Raw genomic sequence first — 25,447 nt, forward strand, 5'->3', positions numbered from 1 at the left:
GTAGCTGCAGCCTTAGGGCTTAGCTAGAAATGAGGAGAATCGTTTGCATTGGGAGGAATGCTCCAGATTTTCACCGGAATTAGCAGGACAGAGTCCGCTCCCCTCTGTCTACTCTGAAATAAATCCTTTTGAATTCAATGGGGCTTGCACCCAATTTGGATCACAATCTTCACCCCTTACCTCCAGGTGCTCAGGCAGAAAACAGGAGGGCCAGATCTCCCCTCACTGACAAGCACCAGCTTTGGCAGGTGGGTGGGACAACCCACCTGGCAGTCATCTGACATCATAAAGGCATCAGGTAATTGACAGCACTTCCCAAACACCTGGCACCAAGCACTGCTCAAAAGCTGTGCATGCAAGCCCTGTGCTTGACTTGCTCTGCACCTGATACCAGGTGGCTCTAATGAAAAGACACTGCAGACCAAATGGTGTGGAGGTTTTCCACATTCAAAGTTAGATATAGTTGTGTGGGTTGCCTGCTGTTCTTGTTTCAAAAAGCAATATGAGCATTTTGATTGAATGCAAAAGCACTTTGCTCAGATAATGTTTGTATTGCAAAATGCATATGCTGTATGTCAGTGATCCAGCTAGCATAAAGTGTGTCAGTTTGCCCAGCAATTATCTGCAGGTGTTTATCCCGCCATCTAGTGTCCAACAGCAGTAATTTATATATCAGATCATCAGATCATTTAATGACAGATTTAGGATATACAATTAAATTGGGTTTGGTGCACTTGTGCAACAGACCAACTAATGAAAAGAAACATGATTGAATATTTGTGGTAAGAAAAGAGCTGGGAAAGTGGGAATGATGGTGAGGCTATAGAACTGCAGTACAAACAAATCAGGATGAAGGCTGACTAAACCTGCAGGAGCTCTGACTTTGTTTTTCAGGGAGATAAGGACTGTCTCTAATTCATTTTTTAAAAAAAGACTCTTCTTTTAAGCAAGGCCACAGCCAAAAATAGGAAGCTGCTTTAAACTGAGATAATCCATCAGTAAAGCCATCCAAGACTGTGGAGGAGGCTTGGCAAAGTCAATCTTTGTGAAGTCTCATCCAGATTGATAGACGAATGTAGGGTTGCCATACGCATAGCTGGGATTCAGTCGTCGGAAACAATGCCTGGCCGTCAATCGCTCAAATGTCTGGGGTTTCGCTTATTGAAGTAGGGCAACCCTGGACAAAGGTGCATATCAGAACTTCATTACATACCTGCTTTTGCTGTTCCGACCCAGTTCTTGACCTAAAAGAGCTCTCAAAATGCATTTGAAAAGGTGTATTTTGAGAGAAAGCAACATAGAAAAACTCAATCTCAAGAGCCTCCGACACTTGGGGCTCGTGGGCACATTTCGCTTGGACTACTGCAATGCGCTCTATGTGGGGCTACCTTTGAAGGTGACCCGGACACTACAACTAATCCAGAATGTGGCAGCTAGAGTGGTGACTGGGAGTGGCCGCCGAGACCACATAACACCAGTCTTGAAACACCTACATTGGTTCCCAGTACGTTTCCAAGCACACTGACCTTTAAAGGTGCTGACCTTTAAAGCCCTAAACGGCCTCGGTCCAGTATACCTGAAGGAGCATCTCTACCCCCCATTGTTCTACTGAGGTCCAGCCCCGAGGTCCTTCTGGTGGTTCCCTCGCTGCGAGAAACCAAGTTACAGAGAACCAGGCAGAGGGCCTTCTTCGTAGTGGCACCTGGCCTGTGGAATGCCCTCCCACCAGATGTCAAAGAGAACAACAACTACCAGACTTTTAGAAGACACCTGAAGGCAGCCCTGTTTAGGGAAGCTTTTAATGTTTAATAGATTACTGTATTTAAAAATTTTGTTGGAAGCTGCCCAGAGTGGCTGGGAAGGCCCAGTCAGATGGGTGGGGTATTAATAATAATACGGTAATAATAATAATAATAATAATAATAATAATAATAATAATAATAATAATACTATTACTATATTTGCAAACCAGAGTGTATGTTGTGGGCATTATGCTCACTCTGCAACCACACATTCCCACTCTCTTGCCTCTCCCAAAATTAGGCTTGAAGAAAGCTGAGGTTCCAATGCTGTTGGGCCAAATCTGCCATGTCAGAGCCTTGCAGGGCCCCTGAAAAGAATTTGGCGAAGGCAGGAGACAAGGGGAGTGACCCAGGAGAGGGGACCAGTCATGCCACCCACAAGGCAGGAGCCAGGGGAGAAGGGAGAGTCAGGGCAGTCCAAGGCAGAGGAAGGCGCGCAGGATGTAGCAGAGGAAGAAGGGACAGTTCAGGCAATGGATGGGTCAGTATATCCCCCACCCCACAGTCTCCTGGAACCAGGAGAGGCTTGAAAAAGGCAGAGCACCAATGACTTCCATGCAGGAAATGTCTCAGGTGGTGGACACGCAGCCCATCAGAGGGGGGTATATAAGCCAAAGGAGCAGAGGGTCCCCACTGTTTCTGCAACTGCTCCCTAGGGCCCAGATCTGTGGACCACTCTCTACAGGCTAGAAGCAGGCATGTGTGTGTATCTGGAGCACCACAGAAGCTGCTGCAAAGGTTTCTCTTGCCAATAGAGAGTAAAATATCAGGTGTGCGCTTCTTCTTTATCTGGGATGGGCCGTGACATGCCACCCCACAGACACTCTATCCTAAATGATGATATCCCAGGATCCCCAGGCCCAGATTGTCATTTCAATTTGCTTAAAGTGAAGCCATGGGGAGATTTTCCAGTGTTTTGCTTTCAGTGAAAACAACTGAGTTCACACCTGTGGCTCAAAATGGCTTTTGGTGCATCAGCCATGGAAGACAATAGAGTCATCATTTCAAAATGTCATTTGTTGTGCAGGGTTTTTTGCAGGGGGCAGGGTTGTATGGTGTTTTAGATCTGCATGTTTCAAAAATGATTTAATTTTTTTTCCAAAATGGTATCCAGATAATACACCAGCATTTCTGATCAGGCAAGATGTCTGCAAAAAAACAAAAAAACAAAAAACCCCAGAATCATCTGTTCTCAAGTTTGCCCTGTGAAATGACAGGGTGAGTGAGAGTAGCGGATTGGAGGGGGAGAGAGCTCTTTTGTGACTGACAGGTTTAACTTCTAATCAGAGGAAATAAATTTTACCAGGGCTCTCCAACTGCAGAAGTTTGGGGAAGGGTTGTTGAAGTAATGTATCACTTTGGACTCAGCTAGATTGATAAAGAAAAAGTATTTTATGTGTGATACAACACTGTGACACCAGGTGGCGCTGTGGGGCCCCGTCTTTCCCTACTGGATTTCCATGTATGAGTTTACAACACGTTTAACTGAATTGCTTCTTTGACGTGTCTAGATCCAGCCTTTGTTCCTGTCTGTTTTGTGCTCTTTGCTAGTTCTGTTCATGGTTTGGGTAGCACTGGGCTTTCCAGTATTCCTGCCTGGGTGCCACAGGCTCACATTTCTGCTCGTGACAAATCTGGAGTTTACCGGTAGTTTATGTGAGTTTTGGTGCCAGCTGAGCAGAACAAAATCCTGAAGCTGTTTTGTTCCACTCATCTTAACTCCCTGGTCCCTGCACTCCTCTTTCTGAAATATTGCAGGTTACTCTTCTAGAGCATCTCTTCATTGAATGCCATGTTCATCACAGAACTTTTTGCTCCCCAAAAAAACACAGGGAGAGAAGGGATACAGACATACCTGCAGTTACGTTCATCGTAGGTTGCGTACAACATGGGTTACGAACGCGCCAAACCCAGAAGTGCTGGAACGGGTTACTTCCAGGTTCGGCGATTCGCACATGCGCAAACGCGCCGAATGAGATCACGCGCATGTGCAGAAGCACCGAATCTGCCAAGCATGCGCAGATTCTGCGCTTCAGGCTGCGTACTGCTCTGGATGTGAACGGGGCTCCGGAACGGATCCCGTTTGCATCCAGGTGTACCACTGTACCCCCAAAATCCACTTTAAAGCACCCACCACAGCCCCCTTTTATCTCTTTGGCAGGATTCTTTTTTTACCTAGGGGCACTTCTTTGATGTATATTACTATACAAATTGCTAACAAACAATAATAAAGTAAAGCTTATTGTGAGGACTAAGCCTTTACACGGGGACCCAGGTGGCGCTGTGGGTTAAACCACAGAGTCTAGGGCTTGCTGATCAGAAGGTCGGCGGTTCGAATCCCTGCAACGGGGGAGCTCCCGTTGCTCAGTCCCAGCTCCTGCCCACCTAGCAGTTCGAAAGCACATCAAAGTGCAAGTAGATAAATAGGGACCACTCCGGCGGGAAGGTAAACGGCGTTTCCGTGCGCTGCTCTGGTTCGCCAGAAGCAGCTTTGTTATGCTGGCCACATGACCTGGAAGCTGTCTGCGGACAAACGCCGGCTCCCTCGGCCTATAGAGCGAGATGAGCGCCGCAACCCCAGAGTCGGACACGACTGGACCTGATGGTCAGGGGCCCCTTTACCTTTACCTTTTAAGCCTTTGCACAAATATCTACATAAGAATGTTAAAAATCATTACCTATAACCTTAGCAATGACATATAACCTTAGCAATAAAATAAGAATAAAATACAATAAAAACAAATTATGAAGACAATAAAGGGGTCTTTTCCTTGTCAGCCAGAAATCTTTCCCTAGCTTTCATCGATTTCATCGCATAGACCGCTACCACATAGAAAATCTGTGGATTGGCATCAACTAATAAAAAATGTATGCGATCTTTGGGGTTAGGTATTGAATTGGGTATGATTTGCAGCATCCCACCTCTAAAGCTCGAATAGAGAGGACACAGAAGAAGGTAATTTATAAGGTCCTCTTTAGTTCTCAGGGGGCAAGGGATAACAAACAATAGGGATGATTAAGTGAGTTCTTTTTTAACCACTGCAAAGGCTGCCCTTGTGAGAAAAATCGCTACAGTTATCTTTCTGAAATTTGACAGGATCCATCTCTTCCAAAAAGGCAAATTTCATTAGTTTCTACCAAAAATGAAAGAATAATCTTCTATATATATAAAGTCCAAGTTGTCCCTGTGTCCAAGTTGTCCCATGTGTCCCTGGGGTACTGCGCATGTGCGCCAGGGACACAGGGATTGGACGGAGAGACAAGCAGGGACACAGGGATTGGACGCGCGCGTTCTCCCCCCCCCAAACCCCTCTGCCTATGGTCAGACAACAGCCAACCGCCGCTCCGCCAACCCCCGCTCCGAAGCCCAGTCTCATGCTGGAGGTGCGCGGTGAGGCAGCGGGGGAGAGAAGCGCTCCCCCCGGCAGTATTGCCGCACACCGCCGGCATGGGACGGCGCTTCCTCGGCGAATGCCAGCAGGCAGACAGCCCGCCTGCCTGCCTTCCCCGAGGAAGCCGAAGCGGCAGCGGGCGCCGAGGGAAGCCGGCTTTGGCTTGGCGGCGGCGGGAAGAAGGGGAGGAATTCCTCCCCTTTTTCCTGCTGCCGCCAAGCCAGTCCCCGAGTCAAAGGGCGGCGCGGCGGGTGCTTTTCGCCGTTTGCCTCCCCCTGGGGGGAAGGCAAACGGCGAAAAGCCCCCGCTGCGGACTGGCTTGGTGGTGGCGGGAAGTCTTCCCCCCACCGCCAAGCCAGTCCCCGAGCCGAATTGTGGCGCGACGGGGTTTTTCGCCGTTTGCCTCCCCCTGGGGGGAAGGCAAACGGCGAAAAGCCCCCGCTGCGGACTGGCTTGGCGGTGGCGGGAAGTCTTCCCCCCACCGCCAAGCCAGTCCCCGAGCCGAATTGCGGCGCGGCGGGGTTTTTCGCCGTTTGCCTCCCCCTGGGGGGAAGGCAAACGGCGAAAAGCCCCCGCTGCGGACTGGCTTGGTGGTGGCGGGAAGACCCGCCACCGCCAAGCCAGTCCCGGAGCCGAATTGCGGCGCGGCGGGGTTTTTCGCCGTTTGCCTCCCCCTGGGGGGAAGGCAAATGGCGAAAAGCCCCCGCTGTGGACTGGCTTGGCGGTGGCGGGAAGAAGGGGAAAAATTCTCCCCTTCTTCCCCCCACCGCCAAGCCAGTCCCGGAGCCGAATTGCGGCGCGGAGGGGTTTTTCGTCGTTTGCCTCCCCCTGAGGGGAAGGCAAATGGCGAAAAGCCCCCGCTGTGGACTGGCTTGGCGGTGGCGGGAAGAAGGGGGAAAATCCTCCCCTTCTTCCCCCCACCGCCAAGCCAGTCCCCGAGCCGAAGTGCGGCGCGGCGGGGTTTTTCGTCGTTTGCCTCCCCCTGGGGGGAAGGCAAACGGCGAAAAGGCCCCCCCCCGCCGCAATTCGGCTCAGTCCCCCACGCGCTTGGGTTTGGGGAAGCAGGCAGGGAGACGGCAACAGCCCGGGAAGCTGCCTGCTTCCCCGAGCCGTAGCGCATTGGGGGACAGAGCCGAAGATCGGCGGGCGCTGTTTGCTGGGGTTGACAAGCCCCGGCAAGCAGCGGCCGCCGATCTTCGTGTGACAGGCGGTGGGGAATGCAGGCAGGCAAGAGAGCAAGCGCCTGTCTGCCTGCCTGCCTTCCCCGCCACCAGTCCCCCGGTGCTTCGTGCAGCGCTGCTGGGTGCCGACCCGGCAGGCCGCTTCTTCTAGCGCCCGTTTTTAAACGGTATGAATTCCACTAGTAAATAATAAAAGTCCAGACAATTCATGGAACAAAAAACCCTGGACCTATTTCTCTGTCATTTGGATGGATGGAAAGGATACTGTGCCTGCAAATTCTAATACTCTGAAGGGGGTGGGAGTTGTTTCCAGATTTCCCTATAGTGCATGGGGGAGTCACCAAACTTTGCTTTTCGAAACTAGGATTTGGATGTGGAGTGAAACCAAACCAGGCAGCTTCTGAAGCACCAGACCAAATTGGCTGTTTTCTGAAGAATTGAGGTCCGAACCAAATCTTGTGGTCTGTTTGTAATTTTGAAAAATAAATGAAGCCCCTAAACATGCTTATCACTGCAAATAAGTTTCAAACAATGCAAATAAGGATGCAAAACCTCAGTGGCGTAGGCTGACTGGAAGCAAGGCAGGCAAGGCATGGGCAATTGCCACTCACATAATCAATCAATCAATAAACCTTTTATTGTCACTACACCACCTGTGTGCAGTGAAATTAAACGAGCCCCCGTCCCTCCATACACTCGGTCTTGTTTGCACTCTGTGTGCTTGTCGGAAGTCAATTGCACCACTATTGTTTCACTACTACAAACCGAACCTTGGTGCTATTGACGGTGACCCTTCGCTGGCGGAGGAGCTTAATCTCCTCTTTGCACGCTTCGAAAAGGAGCCACTAGAGACGGCTGTATTACAGCAACTAGCCCATAGCAGCCCCCCATTCACTGTAAAGGAGCATGAGGTGAGACAGGTAATGAGGATGGTGAATCCGAGGAAGGCTGCTGGACCTGATGGTATCACTGGACGGGTGTTGAGGGGCTGTGCAGATCAATTGACAAAGGTCTTTACTAAGATCTTCAGCAAGTCTTTACATCAGTCTATTGTCCCACCCTGCCTGAAATCATCAACTATTGTTCCTCTGCCTAAAAAATCCACAATTAGTAGTTTGAATGACTATAGACCAGTTGCACTGACTCCAATTATCATGAAGTGTTTTGAGAAACTAGTACGCGGTCACATTATTTCTTGTCTTCCATCGACTTTAGACAACTACCAATTTGCATACAGGGCAAATAGATCCACGGAAGGTGCTATCAACACCACTCTACATATTGCTCTGGAGCAGCTGGGGAGTTATGAGAGGCTGTTATTCATGGATTTTAGCTCTGCTTTCAACACCATCCTCCCCCATAGATTGATGTCCGAGCTAGAGGCGATTGGACTTTCTAACTCTATTTGTCTCTGGGTATTAAACTTTTTGTCAGATCGTTCACAGAGGGTTAGAGTAGGGTCATATATGTCCTCAGCAATTAGCCTTAACACTGGATCACCACAAGGCTGTGTATCGAGTCCCCTGGTCTATACCCTCTATACATATGACTGCACAGCCATCTATTCTAGCAACAAAATCATCAAGTTTGCTGACGACACTACAGTGGTGGGGCTCATCTCAGGAGGGGATGAATCCGCATATCAGGACGAGGTGGAGCGGTTTGGTGTGGAGAAAATAATCTGGCTCTTAATACTGCCAAGACTAAGGAAATGGTGATAGATTAGGGGGGGTAGCAGATATTCAGCCACTGTATATCTGAGGGGATCGGGTGGAGAGGGTGGCTGTATTCAAGTTTTTGGGAGCGACTATCGAGCAGGGTATGACTTGGAGTGCAAACACCACTGCTCTGGTAAAGAAGGCACAGCAGAGAACTCATTTCCTCAGACTTTTAAAGAACAATCTGAGTGAGAGACTGCTAGTGTCCTTCTACCGTGGCTCGATAGAGAGCATTATTACATATTGTATTTGTGCTTGGTTTTCCACTTGTACAGAAATGGAGTGGAAGATGCTCCAGGAGGTCATAAGCACAGCTGGAATGATTATTGGTCATCCCCTCCCATCTTTGGAAGTTCTATACAGCTCCCGTTGTCTCAAAAAAGTTTTAAAAAAAGATTTTACAGGATCCATCTCATCCGGGATATAGTCTTTTTGTACTACTGCCTTCGGGCAAGAGATATAGAACAATTAAATTAAGAACAAATAGACTAAAAAACATTTTCTACCCAAAAGCTATAACCATCTTAAATACTGTAACTAAATAATTGACCTGAAGAGTTGTGTAGGTATGTGAATGTGTGGTTGAAAATGTGTTTTTTGTTTTGTTTCTTGTTTTTTGTTTTTATGGGATAGCATCCAGTTTCATTGTAATTACACAATGACAATGATCTAATCCAGGGGTGGCCAACTCCCAAGTGACGGTGAGTTAAAAACTGGCAGTGATCTACTCCCTTTGGGGGGGGGGGTTCAGGTCAAAGTTGTTGAGCTTTTTTTTTAGGAACGAAAGCCCTGTTTTTTGGGTTTCAGATGAGAGAGTTGTTGAGAAATTGTTGAGCTTTTTTTTAGCCAGGCCAAAGTAGTTGAGCTTCTATGGGGGGAGCCAGTGATCTACCACAGACGTCCAGTGATCTACCGGTAGATCACGATCTACCTGTTGGATGTGCCTGATCTAATCTAATCTATTCTAATTTTTGAATTATGGTGCTGGAGAAGACTCTTGAGAATCCCATGGACTGCAAGAAGATCAAACCTATCCATTCTGAAGGAAATCAGCCCTGAGTGCTCACTGGAAGGACAGATTGTGAAGCTGAGACGCCAGTACTTTGGCCACCTCATGAGAAGGGAAGAATCCTTGGAAAAGACCCTGATGTTGGGAAAGATTGAGGGCACTAGGAGAAGGGGACGACAGAGGACGGGATGGTTGGACAGTGTTCTCGAAGCTATGAACATGAGTTTGACCAAACTGCGGGAGGCAGTGCAAGACAGGAGTGCCTGGTGTGCTATGGTCCATGGGGTCACGAAGAGTCGGACACGACTAAACAACAACAACAACAATTCTAATTTTGTTTCCATTCAGAAGCCCAACACCTCACGGATAAAAACTGTTGTTTAACCTGTTGGTGTGGCTGACTATACTTCTGTATCTCCTGCCCAAAAGTAGTCCTGAGGCAGCGGACTCCTGCAATGTCATCTAGCGAACTCAGGGGACAGCCCATGATATCATGTGCTGTATTCACCACCCTCTGTAGGGACTTCCTGTCCGTGGCTGTCAAACCAGCGTACCACACTGTAATACAGTATGAAAGGACACTTTCTGTTGTGGACCGGTAGAAAGAGATCGTCAATTTTTGTTTGACATTGTTCTTACACAAGACCCTAAGGAAATGGAGTCTCTGTTGAGCCTTCCTAACCACCCACACTCAGGCTGCTTGGATGCTGCTGGGGTACCAGGTCTCTCCATTCCTGTGCAAAGACCCAGCTCCTGCTCTTACTGTGCACTGAATATTGCCTTCCATTGATAGCAGTTGCTAAGAGGGTCACTCTCATCCTAAACCTCTGCTGCCTTGTGGGACATCTTCAGGAGGAAAAAGAGGCCAAGGAGTAAACCCTACACAAATCCCAGAAGCCTTGTATGCCTCCTTCTGGCAACTCGCTTGCCGCCTGGGCAGCCCAGGACCTCCGTACATACTGCCCAGGCTTATGCCCCAGGGAGGTCACTTCAGTGCTACTGCCCCGGTGGTTTGACCTCACCCCAGAGGCACACTCTATTGCTTCTTGAGACAGTGGAATGCCAACACCATCAAGTATAGGTGTTAATAAAAAAAATTCCTTCAGTAGCACCTTAAAGACCAACTAAGTTTTTATTTTGGTATGAGCTTTCGTGTGCATGCACACTTCTTCAGATACACTTGAAACAGAAGAGCCAGACCCTTATGTATTTACAGAGGGTGGTGGGGGTGGGTGGGAATGGGTGATGGGCTGATCAGCAGTCGTTAACAGCCATCAACAGGTTTACCACCAATGGAGTTGGGTTTGCCTGCTGACTGGGAGAGTCAATAGCAAAGGACACAACCAGAGAAAGGGACACTCCAATCACCTAAAAGGCCCCACTGACTTCCATGGTCTGACAGTCGTCATTGTCCTTAGTGAACCATCCAAGTATGTATATGACATTAAATTCCCCAAAACACAAATCCCTGCCCCAAAGAGCTTACAATAAAGAACCAGTATGCTGTAGTAGCTCTAGCGTTTGGCTTTGGTAGGGGTGGCCCATGTTAAAATCTCAGCTCAATTATGAATTGCATTGGGGCGATTTTCAGCCAGATATTATTCCTGCTCAGTTAAACCTACCCCAAAGGGTTGTTGTGAAGATTACATTTGGAAAAGGTAAGCCTTCTGTGTCATGGAATAAAAACATAGCTGAATAAAAAGCAAACAATGTGGGGGGTTATGAAGCCAAAAAGGGGGAGCCAAGAATATAAAGGCATGGAGGTGAACACATTCAGCTTCAGCTTCAGTTCTTCAGCTTCATGTAAGTTGTTTAAAACTTCTGTGTTTTAATGTTATAAGCTGCCCTGGGACTGAAGGTGACGGGTAGATAAATCAGCAGCAACAGCAGTATCTGGCGTCTGGCATGGTCCCTGATTTTCTCATTCTGTTAAGCACGTGCCTAACTGTTTTGATCAATGGGAATAAAAAATACTGCTTGACTTTGGTTGCAACCATATTTTCCTCCTCCCCTATGAAATTACTCTGCACTACAAGCACCGCTGGTGTCACACACAAACACAGAGCCATCGCATTCATTGCTGTGCTTTTTGCACATGCTTTTCCAAAGGTAAAGCAGCATTGTGGTACATTTACATGTCTGACATCATAGCTAGCTGACTTCATAGGCATCTACAAAATCCCTTCTGTCCTGTCCTCTGAGGCATGTGACAGACCAGAAGCCGCTCTTTGGAGTGAAGGCAGCCAGCAGAAAGAAGGCTGACTAGGAAATAACGTAAGCTCCATTGTAACACTTCTGCAGTAGGCTCCTTGTGATTAGACATCACCAGCTTGCTTGGACAATAAGCTAATAATTTAGCTCCACCGTTATGGGCAGTGGAGTCAGCTCAGAGTCTAAAGAATCAGCCAAAAGGTCACGGGAACTTGAAAAAAGGCTCCAAGAAGATGCCGTGAGAGATGCCAGGACAGTCAAGTTGCTCTTATTGGGTAAATATGTGTGATTTCATTCATGAAATGGCTACATTAACCTTTGCATGAATGGGAGGTGTTGTTTGACAGTCAGACGTGTTCTGAGCTCTCACTTTGGGCATGCCACTTATTTTAATCACGAAATCGAATGATAGAGACTTGATATAACTGGAAATGAGTGGTTTTTGTTTGCTGCAAGTCACAAGCCACTCGCCAGCCTGGAGATGATCCAGACACTCAGACCAACAATGGAGATATTTGTGTGGATACAGCTCCCTTGCTGGATCTGCAGGTGCAGAATGGACATGGATGCACAATCCATATCAGCGAGTGTGACACTGGGGGTGGCATTCAACTAGGCTTTACTCAGAGTACACCCACTGAAATTAATTGTCCTTAACTTAGTCATGTGCCAACCTAGGGTAAAACGGAGTTGAATAGCATCCTTGGCAATGCACATGGAAGATGTCTATTTTAAAAAAAACAAATAAAGCCACTTGTGCTATAAATGTGCATTTCCTCCTGCATCGGAATGGGCAGAGCATGGATGATTCTGGGACAGGGCCATAGAGTTCAGTTCCGGAGAACGTTCAGAGTGGACTGCCCCTGTAGCCTTGATATGATATAAATCAGAAAAGAATGTTCACACAGGAAAAATGTGAATTTGTGAATAGAACAAATTGTGAACAGTATACTGTCTGGATAATTATCTGATAGTAAAACTGTCTGTTTTGGGGAAAAATATATGGCACATCACATAAAATACATTTTTAAAAGTTAAAAGCTAGCACTTGTAAATGTTTTTAATGGTTTCTCTGATTAATAATAATTGTTTAAAACACCAGATGCTACTGGTTAATTTTATAGTTTTATAAAGCTGTTACAGCTTGTTGAACCAAACACTTAACAGATGATATAGTGAGGGGGAATGCACGTTCTGCTTGCAGTTTTAAAAATCTTCAGTAAAATATTTAGCTCAAAAGCTGCTAACTGCAAACCTGAAAATCTTTATAGGCATGTTCAGCCAGGAAGCATTCAGGCTGGAGCTCTATGGAAATGAATGGGAGTGCCACATGTGGATCAGAGTAGTGTTTGTTGATGTTTCAGTAAGATTTTTTTAAGATTTTTTTTTCTGCTGCATTTCACCCTGATTATCTTATTGCTATTTCTTCTTAAACATTGCATATTTCCAAGCAAGGGTTAGGTACTTTTATGCCCATATACTAAAGATGCAGCACTAATGATGTGTGGAAACCTTGTTGTAAATTTCACTAGTCTTAGACCTTTTGCTTCTTTAGAATTCCCAATCATATTTGCCTTGAAATGTTTGCTTTATGTGAACCTCGGTGGGATGGGAGAGGTGCGCATTCTATGCCAGAGGAAAATGGGTTTGCTGGGCTATTGAAACTCTTCTTGCATCCTGTGAAATTTCTTCCATTTTTTGCCAGAGTAAGAACCTCCAGATTTGGGGGTGACTCTGGGACACATTGTAGATGGTAATTACATTTCCTTTAGACAATTTGTGGTTGCTTCCGATTTTTTCCCTTGTATTTTTTTTTACTTTGTGGTGGGTGGACACCAAAGATTTCATACTCAGTGTTCAATATTGCTTGCTAGGAATGATCTCAAGCCAATTTTTTCTGCAATAGTTTCACAGGATTATCCTGAGCTTCAAAGAGAAGGATGATTATCACACCCCCATGTCTTATTTTATCACCGTATTAAGGACCAGATGTCAGTATTGTTCCTTTAGCAGCCGCACCAAGAAGGAAAGACCAACAGCTATTGACTAAGAGTCCTGGTATACGTAAGGAAAACAGCACACTCTTTATATTGCTTCTAGTTCTGAATTTATGAAAGGGGTCATTCGTAGCTGTGTTAATTTCTGTCATTAGCATATTTTATTTTACTTCAAATAGGTTGGGTTCTTTTCCTGCAAAATTTAGGGAGTCTAATTTGCCAGCAATCCATTGTCTATGGAAGACATGGCTCTGAGGATGGAATCACACCCCAGGGATTTTAATAGAATTATCACAGCTACCTCATGGGAGCATGCCATTTGATGTTTCTTTCAGGCTGCTCACACAGACCCTTTTCATCACACCAAAATGACGCCTGTCAATGGGAAGGGGAATTTGCCTGTGGAATATTTATTGCCATAAAAAAGGGAGTGATTCCATCCTGAACTTCTGGAGCAAAAGATAAGGAGGAACTATACAGCTGTCATTTTATGGCAGGCATCCCCAAACTGTGGCCCTCCAGATGTTTTGGCCTACAACTCCCATGATCCCTAGCTAACAGGACCAGTAGTTGGGGAAGATGAGAATCGTAGTCCAAAACATCTGGAGAGCCAAAGTTTGGGGATGCCTGTTTTATGGTTTCCTAATTTTTACAGGACAGACAGCTGCTTCCTTATCACAACCTGAGGTTTGGTTGACAGGTGCAGCAGAATCAGGTGGTAGAATCCAGACTCTACCATTCCAGTTTGCAGGTGGGAACATCATTTTTCAACCCTCCTACAAACTGGGGTTTGTTTGTTTTCTAATCCCTACAGCTAAAACAGGGGTGGAGAACCTTTTTCACCTTGAGGGCCACGTTCTCTCATAGAGAACCCTTGGGGGCAACTTTCCCGAAGGTGGACAGATACCAAGGCAAAAGTGGATGGAGCCAGAGGCAAATGTGGGCAGAGTGCCAGAATCTTCCCCTTGCACTCTAGACATTTCACCCACACTAAGCTGCACACTGAGAATTTCCCATTGTTTATTTCAGTTCTTTCAGCTCATTTATAACTTTCCCAATTTAATTCAAGGATGTACATGTGTGCATCAACTGAGCTCTGCAAAATTAAAAATTGTAATAAAGCTGATTGTACATATGGCTGTAACAAGATCCTTCCTCTGTGGTGCTTTGACAAATGTGGAGTGCATAGGCACATCAGAAGTGCACAAAAAGTAGATGGACATGAGCATAATCATTCACTCTGTTCTTCATCAGAGGGACTGCTCTGTTGTCTCCTGCCTTGAGGTAAGTTGTGTGTCCAGCTGGGAAACGACCATCCCAGTAATTGCTTCAATGCTGTAGAAATCCATTTCCAGGGAATCCCACTTATCTCCATTACGATGGGCTTTGCGAGAATGTGACTGCTTCTCTGTGCGAGGGAGCCTTCCCAGACCCGCTGAAAGAGGCGGTTATTAAACCGCTTCTTAAAAAAACATCTTTAGATGCGGCCAATATGGCCAACTATCGCCCAGTCTCAAATCTTCCATTCTTGGGCAGGGTGATTGAGCGAGTGGTTGCTGAACAACTCCAAGCACACCTGGAAGAAGCGGACCATTTGGATCCCTTCCAGTCAGGATTCTGGCCTCATCATGGGACTGAAACTGCCTTGGTCGCACTGGTTGATGATCTCCGGCAGACTAGGGACAAAGGTGAGAGCTGTTTCCTAGTTCTGCTGGATCTCTCAGCGGCCTTTGACACCATCGACCATAACATCCTTCTGGACTGTCTAGAGGGGCTGGGAGCTGGGGGCACTGTCATACAGTGGCTCCACTCCTTCCTCCTGGGCCGTGTTCAGAAAGTGGTAGTGGGGGTGAGTGTTCAGACCCCTGGGCTCTCACTTGTGGGGTGCTTCAGGGTTCTGTCCTCTCCCCCATGCTTTTTAACATCTACATGCAGATGCTTGGAGAGATCATCAGGGGGTTTCGGCTGGGTGTTAATCAGTATGCGGATGATACCCAGCTCTACCTCTCTTTCAAATCAGAACCAGTGAAGGCGGTGAAGGTCCTATGTGAGTGCCTGGAGGCGATTGAAGGATGGATGGCGGCTAACAGATTGAGATTGAAGCCTGACAAGACAGAAGTACTGTTTTGGGGGGACAGGAGGTGGGCAGGTGTGGAATACTCCCTGGTCCTGAACGAGGTAACTGTGCCCCTGAAGGACCAGGTACACAGCCTGGGAGTCATTTTGGACTCACAGCTGTCCATGGAGGTGCAGGTCAATTCTGTGTCCAGGGCAGCTGTCTATCAGCTCCATCTGGTACGCAGGCTGAGACCCTACCTGCCTGCAGACTGTCTCGCCAGAGTGGTGAATGCTCTAGTTATCTCTCGCTTGGATTACTGCAATGCGCTCTATGTGGGGCTACCTTTGAAGGTGACCTGGAAACTACAACTAATCCAGAATGTGGCAGCTAGACTGGTGACTGGGAGCGGCCGCCGAGACCACATAACATCGGTCCTGAAAGACCTACATTGGCTCCCAGTACGTTTCCGAGCACAATTCAAAGTGTTGGTGCTGACCTTTAAACCCCCAAATGGCCTTGGTCCAGTATACCCCCATCGTTCTGCCTGGAGACTGAGGTCCAGCGCCAAGGGCCTTCTGGCGGTTCCCTCACTGCGAGAAGCAAAGCTACAGGGAACCAGGCAGAGGGCCTTCTCGGTAGTGGCACCCGCCCTGTGGAACACCCTCCCATCAGATGTCAAAGAGAATAACAACTACCATACTTTCAGAAGACATCTGAATAATAATAATAATAATAATAATAATAATAATAATAATAAATTCATTATTTATACCCAGCCCATCTGGCTGGGTTTCCCCAGCCACTCTGGGCGGCTTACAACAGAAAAATGAAATAAAATAATCTATTAAACATTAAAAGCCTCCCTAAATGTCTTCTAAAAATCTGGTAGCTGTTTTTTTTCTTTGACATCTGATGGGAAGTATTATTATTATTATTATTATTATTATTATTATTATTATTTAATTTATTTCCTGTTCTGCACTGCAGATGGTACCCGGCAACTGGCAGGAGATGTCATGTCCGCTCCTATTGGCCATTGGGAATTCAATTTTTTTTTTTGCCTGCCTGAATTTGTCCAATCATAGGCAGGCCTGCAGATGGGCTTCTGGGGAGTGGACCTGATTGGTCCAGAGTCAGAGTCTTCACTCAGGTCCGCTTAAATTCAACTTCAATTTGGCCTAAATTCAGCCTGCCTCCTTTCCTCAGTGCCACAGTTGTCCTGTGATCTCCCACCCACACCCTTCCCTCTTTGTCACAACTTTGGCAGGGTAGGCATTGGGTAGCCTATTATCCTTAGCCAAGGAAGGAGCGGAGCTTGTATGCCTCTGCCACCCCTCCGGGCTGTAAGATATCTTGCTAAAGGAATCCTAGGGGAGGCACTTCTGTTCAAATGCCCAGGCGCGAGCTGAGGGCCGTAGCATTCGCTAGCGAGGTGATCCAGTCGAGGTTGCACCTACTCGATGTGTGTCATAGGCTAAGCTCATCCCAGGATCGACCCCAAGAAATCTTCTGGCAGGTGGGCTGGATGATAGAGGAGATACCCAGTGCCTAAGCCAATCAAACCTCCATCTGTAACTGTTAAAACTGTAGCCTGATTTGAACCAAAACAAGTGTCAGTGTGCCCTTTATTGCTGCATTAGATGCACTTTGGGGCTCATCACCTGTGCACGCAATCTCATAGTACATTCAAGAGCTTCGACACACAACCTGGGAATTACCAACGTAAGACTTTCTGTAGTTTAGCGTTGCCATTCAGAGGCCCAGGAAAGGGCTTCATTTGCTTATTATTTTTACTGTGATTCTTCAGCCTTCCCTGTACTTTGCATGTATATGATGCTCATGTGCTCTTTCTGCTCCACAGTAATAACATTGCGCCTAATGGCATTTGGGTTGATTCAGAAATGCATTTGGAAAATAGCAGGGAGCCATTCTGAATTTGCAAATCCCAGATGCAAAAGCTTTCGTTGACAAAGTTGTCATTATTTATATGAACTTGGCAGGCAGAAACTTTGCATAAACATGGAACCTGCTGCTTGTGTTTCTCTCTCTCTCTCTTACATCGTGGGTTTTAGGGACCACTTTCCATATATTTGGTCATTTGTCACGATTCATTTGCTTGAGTTAGGGCAAGCTACATATTACACGCAAATTCATATCGCAAAGCTCAGCCTTTTAAATAAACGCTTTTAATACTTTATTTAAAGGCTTTTCAATAAAAAGTAACCTCAGCAGCCTCATCTTTGGAGTGAAGCCATTTTTCTACTCAGTGCCTCCCTTTCACCCCTCAGCTCCTGTAAACAGATGCCTGGAACTCTTGGCAAGGAAATAAAGCTGGCGAGGTGAATGGGCTGGCAGGGAAAGGGTTAAGCATCACCTGACTTCCCCCCAGCTCAAAAATCTCAGCCTCCAAAAGGTTTTTCATTTAGAAAGAAAAAAATACCGTTTCTTTGTTATATCCATTTTTGTAACATCGATCATTTGTCCCTTCGTCACTCACAGTTGACTGTTACTCACTTGCTGAAGTCTGTTTTCAACAATATTTTTTGAGACTTTTCCATTCTAACTAATGAGGATGCAGGGCTGAAAACGTTTTGGAGGTCACCCACCCCAATCTCCTTTCCCTACAACTTTAAACTAAGTGGCTCCTGAGGCTGGATTCGTTCCACTAAGAGTGAGGTCTCATATACATGCTGCATAGTTCTAGTTACAGGTAGGTAGCCGTGTTGGTCTGAGTCGAAGCAAAATAAAAAAAATCCTTCAGTAGCACCTTAAAGACCAACTAAGTTTTTATTTTGGTATGAGCTTTCGTGTTCTGAAGAAGTGTTGGTCTTTAAGGTGCTACTGAAGGAATTTTTTTATTATACATGCTGCAGTCCTTGAGTAATGGCTTGCTGTGGGAGCCTTGCTATGTTTGAAAGCAGCAGCTTGGATGATCACCACCTACAGAATTCCCATATCACATCTCATCCAGCCATTTCCGGTGGAGGCATTTCTGCCATAAATTAATAAGTGGTGAAACACTGGGTTGTATCTGACTAACTCATACTCAGAGTAGACCCAATGAAATCAATGGACTTAATTTCGTCATGACTAACAACCCATAGAGTACATGTATGTGCAGGCGGGTCCTAAGTTTGTGCTTATAAGTGAGTACACTCATGGTGCTTTACAGAGTGCCATAAACTGGGAGCTATCAGCGAAATATTGAGAGTGAATGGTCATCAATAAGCAGGTGACACCCTGCTCAATCTCTCTGTTCCATCTGAATTGAAGGAGGTGGCTAAGCTGTTAGACCATTTCTAAGATGTGGTGATGGGCTGGACTTGGGCCAATAAACTGAAATGGAATCCGAAAAGACAGAAGTGTATGGGTTAGTTTTCTAGTCCAGGAGGTGGGGAAGCAGCCTGTTCTGGACTAGGATTGCACTTCCCTGAAGAAGCAGGTCAATAGCTTGGGGATAGTCCCTAGAGACTTAGGTGCCTTTTTCCAGCTCTGGTTGGTTTGCCAGCTGTGGTCCCTTTTGAACAGAAATGACTTGGCAGCTGTATTCCATGCTCTGGTAACTTCCAGATTGACTGGCCTTCCACCTAGATGTCCTCTGCCTCCACATTTAAAAATTACATGGCTGCCAATTCATTTCTGGGCCCTATTCAAGGTGCTAAGGGTAGCGTTTAAAGCCCTAAACAGTTTAGGCCCCAATATCTGAAAGACCATCTCCTTCCCTACAGTTTAATATCAGCAGAAGAGGTCCTCCTGGTAGCCCCTCTGTGTCCTATAAACCTGGGTGGGTGTGACCTGGGAAAGGGCATTCTTTGTGACAACCCCTAAGTTGCGGAACTAGTTTTCCTCAAATGCTGAAGATGCCCCTCTTTATCCTGACTTTTGAAACTTGAGATGTCTCCTCCCAAGGAGACCATCTAAACAGGAAATAATAGGGCAGTGTACTTTAGTACTGAAAGCTACTATCATGGTACCCTCCAGATGTTGTTGGACTACAACTCCCATCTTGCCTCACCATTGGCCATCCTGGTTGGAGCTGATGGGGCTTGAAGTTCATCAATATCTGGAGGGCATTTTTCGGACTACCCTGACATTCCTCAACTAGAATAGAAGGAATTTCCTCTTTTCCACTGCAGTTCTGTGAGGTAGGTCAAGAGATCTCTTAATACATGTGCTAAATAAAATTGTGCTCAAGATGTAGCATTGTCAGATTTATAAGAAATCTGTACTTAAACTAAAATCCTTAAACCTGGATTGCCACATATGTCTAAAGACTTGGGGAGTCTATGGTGAAAAATGTTTAGATGTGATTATCTGAGATCTCTGGCTCATAATATGTAACAATTTAGGTTGAACAAAATGAGAAATCGTCGCCGTGCTTTTTGATTCCTTAGCTCCATAAAACTGCTCTTGTAATGGTTTCTCTGCGCAATCGTTCTATGTTTTGACTGCTTGTGGCTGTCTTTTCAGCTACTGCAACTGATATATGTATATATTTAAAAGAACTAATATTAAAATGTGTTTGGGGGGGGGCATGGGTCTGAAAGTGCAGTGAAAGCCTTTGTATTTGATCCTTATCTACATCCACCCCCACAGTCATATCAGAAGAAATCCTGGGAGTAGTAAAATAAAGACGCTTAGATTTCTGGTCCAACAGGTCTGCACATTCGCCCTGTAAAAACAAACACTTTTATTTGATGCTTATCAGAGCTTGATATGCTCACATTGGCTTCCATAAACTGAGTATTTCTGTCTGGAGTAGCTCAATGTGTTGTAGCTACAAATTAGTACGGTATACACTTTTCTAGAGGCAACCCATACTCCTCTAGGGTTTGCTAAATACCCTGGTCCATAAACAATGTTCCCAAACCATGGCTAGTGATGCAGCAGCTTAAAAAGCCAATGCAATTCTGGGCTGCATCAATAGTATAGCATCTAGATCTAGGGAAGTAATAGTACCACTGTATTCTGCTCTGGTCAGACCTCACCTGGAGTACTGTGTCCAGTTCTGGGCACCACAGTTCAAGAAGGATACTGACAAGCTGGAACATGTCCAGAGGAGGGCAACCAAAATGGTCAAAGGCCTGGAAACAATGCCTTATGAGGAACGGCTTAGGGAGCTGGCTATGTTTAGCCTGGAGAAGAGAAGGTTAAGGGGTGATATGATAGCCATGTTCAAATATATAAAAGGATGCCATATAGAGGAGGGAGAAAGGTTGTTTTCTGCTGCTCTAGAGAAGGGGACACGGAGCAATGGATTCAAACTACAAGAAAGAAGATTCCACCTAAACATTAGGAAGAACTTCCTGACAGTAAGAGCTGTTCGACAGTGGAATTTGCTGCCAAGAAGTGTGGTGGAGTCTCCTTCTTTGGAGGTCTTTAAGCAGAGGCTTGACAGCCATATGTCAAGGATGCTTTGATGGTGTTTCCTGCTTGGCAGGGAGTTGGACTGGATGGCCCTTGTGGTCTCTTCCAACTCTATGATTCTAGTGCAAATTGCCCATTTGGCTAAAGCACATGCACTGCTTGAGGGACACACACGCATACTTTTGTTGGACCGACATGTGCTGGTGAAATAGAACGCCTCTTTTCCAAGTAGAATTGATTTTTTAAAAAAAAAAACAAGCAAATAAACCCACTACTTTTGCATATTTTTATGTGCTTTTTTCCCTTCATCACTTACTTTCTTTGTCTCGTTTTCCCACTTGGCTCCTTTTTAGCAACATTAAATGTGACCAATATGTGCATGTTCTTTGTCTGCAGGAGCTGGAGAATCAGGGAAGAGCACTATTGTGAAACAAATGAAGTAGGTGCATCAATATTCATGTCACATTGGGTAGCACAAAGTGCTACATGAAGCACAGTGCCAAAGGGCGTGAGGTGGGGGAGCTATCAAACAAATCAAGCTTGACAATCTAATCCTAACAGATATTGTACATGAGGATGCAAAGTAGCAATCCTTTATACGTCATTCACTAACCTGATGTTTTGCCCAATATATCAATATGTGCTTGACTTCTTCTATCTGAAGCCAAGGATACCAGTTTAAAGACAGGAGCAGCTAAAATAGGTATTAGGGTGGAGGGGAGAGACACCAAACACACACACACACACACACACACACACACACACACACACACACACCCTTTCCTAAAAGCTTTGCAGTTATTTTTCTGCCATTGAAAGTCATATTCACTGCTCAATGTGAAATTCACTGCTCAATCAACAAAAACAAATATGCATTTTTCTTACATTGGCAGGACTTTCCGATGTGTTCAATGGCATATTAGTTCACATCTGAACATAGTAATGCTTGCTCTCATTAAAGCAGGGGTAGCCCATGCGGTGCCCTCCAGACGTTGATTGAATGCAACTTGCACCTGCCACAGCCAGCATGACCAATGGTTGGAGATGGTGAGATTTGTAGGCCAACAACATCTGGAAGGCTATTCCTTGGATAATGGGACATTCAAATCAGATCATGCAGCCATGTCTATGACTGGCAGTCTCTTCCCAGTTCCAGATCTTAGAATCCTGCTCTCTCGCCCTCTTCTTATTTTAGATTATTGTGAGATTTGCCGTCTTCTTTGCTTCCTAGGATCATCCATAAAGATGGCTATACAGAACAGGAATGCAGAGAGTATAGATCTGTGGTTTACAGCAATATGCTACAATCCATTCTGGCTATTGTCAAGGCAATGTCCACATTAGGAATTGAATATGGGAACTCAGAAAGCAAAGTGAGTATGATGTCTCTCTTAACTAGTATTCTTTTCTTTTCTTTTCTGGTCTTTCACAACAGTACCATAATTCAGTTCACCTCTGGGAAGTGCAGCTGCCATTCTGTTGAATAAGTTCAGTTTCAGTTTATTGGCCCTCATCCAGCCAATCAAGCACATTCTCCCATTCACAAGCTTGCTTGGGACTTTCTGCCCAGACAGTAACTGCCTCAGGGTCACCAAGTGATCATTGCTCTGAAAAACCCTTAATTCTCATATGGATCTCATAGTTCTTATGCAGACCTTTTACCATAGCTGCCCTTATGATTTTCCCTTATGCTGAATAGGCTTCCTCGCGAGAAAAGGGAAAACTTGGCAGCTATGCCTTTTACTCTTATGCAATATACAAGGGTTAGCGTTAGACATGGGCAGGCATGACCCAACTCCTTCAAATGGAAATGTGAAGAAGTTGTGGCTTTAAACAGACCTCATATTATTGTAGCAGAGGTGAGACATCAGCGAGAGATTTCTTTATCCTTTTTAACACTGTTTTGAACATAATTTCAATTATTCACATTGGGCTATGGCTGTCAGTTTAATTTGAAAGGCCCATAAGCCATTCAGATAATGAGTCAGAGCTGTACAAAAAAAAATGCTAAGAAAGTATTGTCGCTTGCCGTCACAAGGTGACAGAGTACTTTGGGTGACCTCATAGATTGAGACGCAGAACTGTTAAGGGCAGGCATCCCCAAACTGCGGCCCTCCAGATGTTTTGGCCTACAACTCCCATGATCCCTAGCTAACAGGACCAGTGGTCAGGGATGATGGGAATTGTAGTCCAAAACATCTGGGGGGGGCGAAGTTTGGGGATGCCTGGTTAAGGGTGACATTAAGCAAACCAGGTAATTGCCATGACCTCCCTCCTTTCTTCAAAACAACTGAGGAACAGAGGTTCACAGCAGTCACGAATAAGGCTGACAAGGTGTTGTCTTGGCCACCAGCTTGGATGGCTTTAAAAGAGAATTAGACAAATCCAAGGAGGTCTGGACTATCAGTGACTCCTAGGCCTGATGACTATACTCTGCCTTCTCTGAACACCAGCTGCCTTGAATCACAAGTGGGGAGAATGCTGTTGTACTTTGGTCCCGCTTGCAGGCTCCCTATGGGCATCTGGTTGGCTGCTGTGAGAACAGGATGCGGAAAGCAGGTTCTCCCTTTGAGAGCATGGGTTGCGGAAGAGTTAACAAGACGTTCCCTGGTTTGTTGGGCGGGTCAGTTTGGATGTCCACTGAGGGTATTGTTTGCTGGGGATGTCCACTGAGGGATGTCCACTGAGGGTATTGTTTGCTGGGGAGAATGTTATGTTGCAATTGTTTGATGGACAGCCACAGCCTTTAAGTACTGGGCAAGCAGTTTGCGCTTGCGCTTTTGGTGCTTGCAACGGATCTCCCTCCCACCCGCCCTCCCTATATTTAGGGGTTTGTTTGCGCATGACTTTGCTGTGCGTGTCATGGGGTCATCCGTATTGATGCGGGCGCCTAGTAGGAATTTTGCCACTTGGCTGATTGGCTAGTGCCTTGTGGTTTTTGCCTACTACATAGCAAAATGTCACAACTTGTTAGGCATTGGTTCCAATTGGATGGTGGAGGGGTACGGATTTGGCTGGGCCTGCCCCTCAAAATTGCTGCTGCCTTTAGGGGTATTCTGTTAAAGGAATCCTGGGGCTCCACATGTTTGTCCGTACCCCCGGTAGGGGCTAGGATGGCGCATGAGCCTCGGGGAACATCTGGGGGAGAGGTCAAGGGCTTGGTGGCCCTGCCCCTGCCTCTCTCAGAGGGTGCTTACCTATCCTGCCCCCCCCAGTCCGCTAGGAGAGTCAGATCTGTCCCAGGTGGGGAACAGATGGCATGGGAACCAATGCCTAAGCAACCACTCACATCAGTTGTATTGAAATAAAGTTGTGGCCAAAATTAATGCCAAAAACCTAAACTTAAATTATGTGTGAAGTGTGAGTTATTTGGTGGGAAGTTTTGGTACCTCGACACGCAACTAAATGGACCTTTGGCACGATCCAGCTGGGCCCTTATGTTCTTGTAATTTCATGTATGCCAAGATAGGCACCAGGGTGGGCTATGGCCCAGAGCCATATATAGACCACTGTTTTTCTGTGACACCTTATTTATCCTCCCTGCTGCTCTTCTGAGACCAACATAAGCTAGAGGTAGTGCTGTGTCCCTGAACAGGAACAAAACCAAAATAATATCTTATTACAGTATCTCTAAAGAGAACAGAAGCAAAAAATAAACTTCTGCATTTGAAATTCCCCAATGAAGAACCTGATAAGTGTGTTGGATATTTAACTTTTCTCCCTACCCTTTTGCTTCCTGCTTCCCTCTCCCTACCTCCCCATATTCATAATATGGTAGATCATTTTTCATTACTTAAAAAATAAAGTATCAGCCCCAATGGTCAAGCCTGATTCACAGAAATCTCGTTTCAGGAAGATGAAAGGCAGCTTTTGGCAATTGCAGATTCCATGGAAGATGGCACCATGTCTTCTGAACTGGCTGGGATCATCAAACGTTTGTGGAAGGATTCAGGGATTCAGGCCTGCTTTGAAAGAGCATCAGAGTACCAACTGAATGACTCAGCTGCCTAGTAAGGGGCCAGTTTGCAACTGAATTCTGTAATCCTAAACCGTGTGTGTGTGTGTGTGTGTGTGTGTGTGTGTGTGTGTGTGTGTCACACAATAATATGCTTAGAAGTTACATAATTGATTCTGCCTTCAGGGTGCTGGCTCTGTATTTATGCTATTAAGCTATTGTTATGATGCTATTAGGGGACACGGGTGGCACTGTGGTCTAAACCACAGAGCCTAGGGCTTGCCGATCAGAAGGTCGGTGGTTCGAATCCCCACGACGGGATGAGCTCCCATTGCTCGGTCCCAGTTCCTGCCAACCTAGCAGTTCTAAGCATGTCAAATGCAAGTAGATAAATAGGGAAGGTAAACGGTGTTTCCATGTGCTGCTCTGGTTTGCCAGAGGTGGCTTAGTCATGCTGGCCACATGAGCCAGAAGCTGTACACCAGCTCCCTCGGCCTATAACGCAAGATGAGTGCAGCAACCCCAGAGTCGTCCGCAACTGGAGGCAATGTGAGAAGGGATATGTAAAACAAAGGATAAAAGAGCAGTAAAAAAAATGTTTTGACATGACTTTGCAACTGATTGTTAAACCTTTCTGGGAGCTGTAGCTCTGATAGGAATAGAAGTTTCCTAACAACTCTCAGCACCATTAACAAACCACATTTCCCAGGATGCTTTGGGGGAAGCTATCACCATTTACAGTGGTATGGCACTGTT

General features: G+C 46.0%; 1 protein-coding gene across 4 annotated transcripts in view; it reads left to right on the plus strand.

The window, feature by feature from the left end:
• LOC118091276 (guanine nucleotide-binding protein G(t) subunit alpha-3) overlaps positions 1-25,447 on the plus strand; it is a 55,442-nt gene that overhangs the window by 24,102 nt on the left and 5,893 nt on the right. For 3 of the 4 annotated variants that reach the window (XM_088676726.1, XM_088676725.1, XM_088676724.1), the window contains 3 exons: positions 21,133-21,175; positions 21,968-22,109; positions 24,589-24,746. In XM_088676726.1, coding sequence (XP_088532852.1) covers positions 21,171-21,175; positions 21,968-22,109; positions 24,589-24,746 — 305 coding nt within the window. In that variant the 5' untranslated portion in view covers positions 21,133-21,170. Of the gene's footprint in view, positions 1-11,313; positions 11,589-21,132; positions 21,176-21,967; positions 22,110-24,588; positions 24,747-25,447 lie in introns of those variants that run through there. The other variant, XM_035128079.3, reaches the window with a different exon arrangement.

The sequence above is a fragment of the Zootoca vivipara genome, chromosome 9, assembly GCF_965207765.1.
Source record: "Zootoca vivipara chromosome 9, rZooViv2.hap1.1, whole genome shotgun sequence".
Lineage (NCBI taxonomy): Eukaryota > Metazoa > Chordata > Lepidosauria > Squamata > Lacertidae > Zootoca > Zootoca vivipara.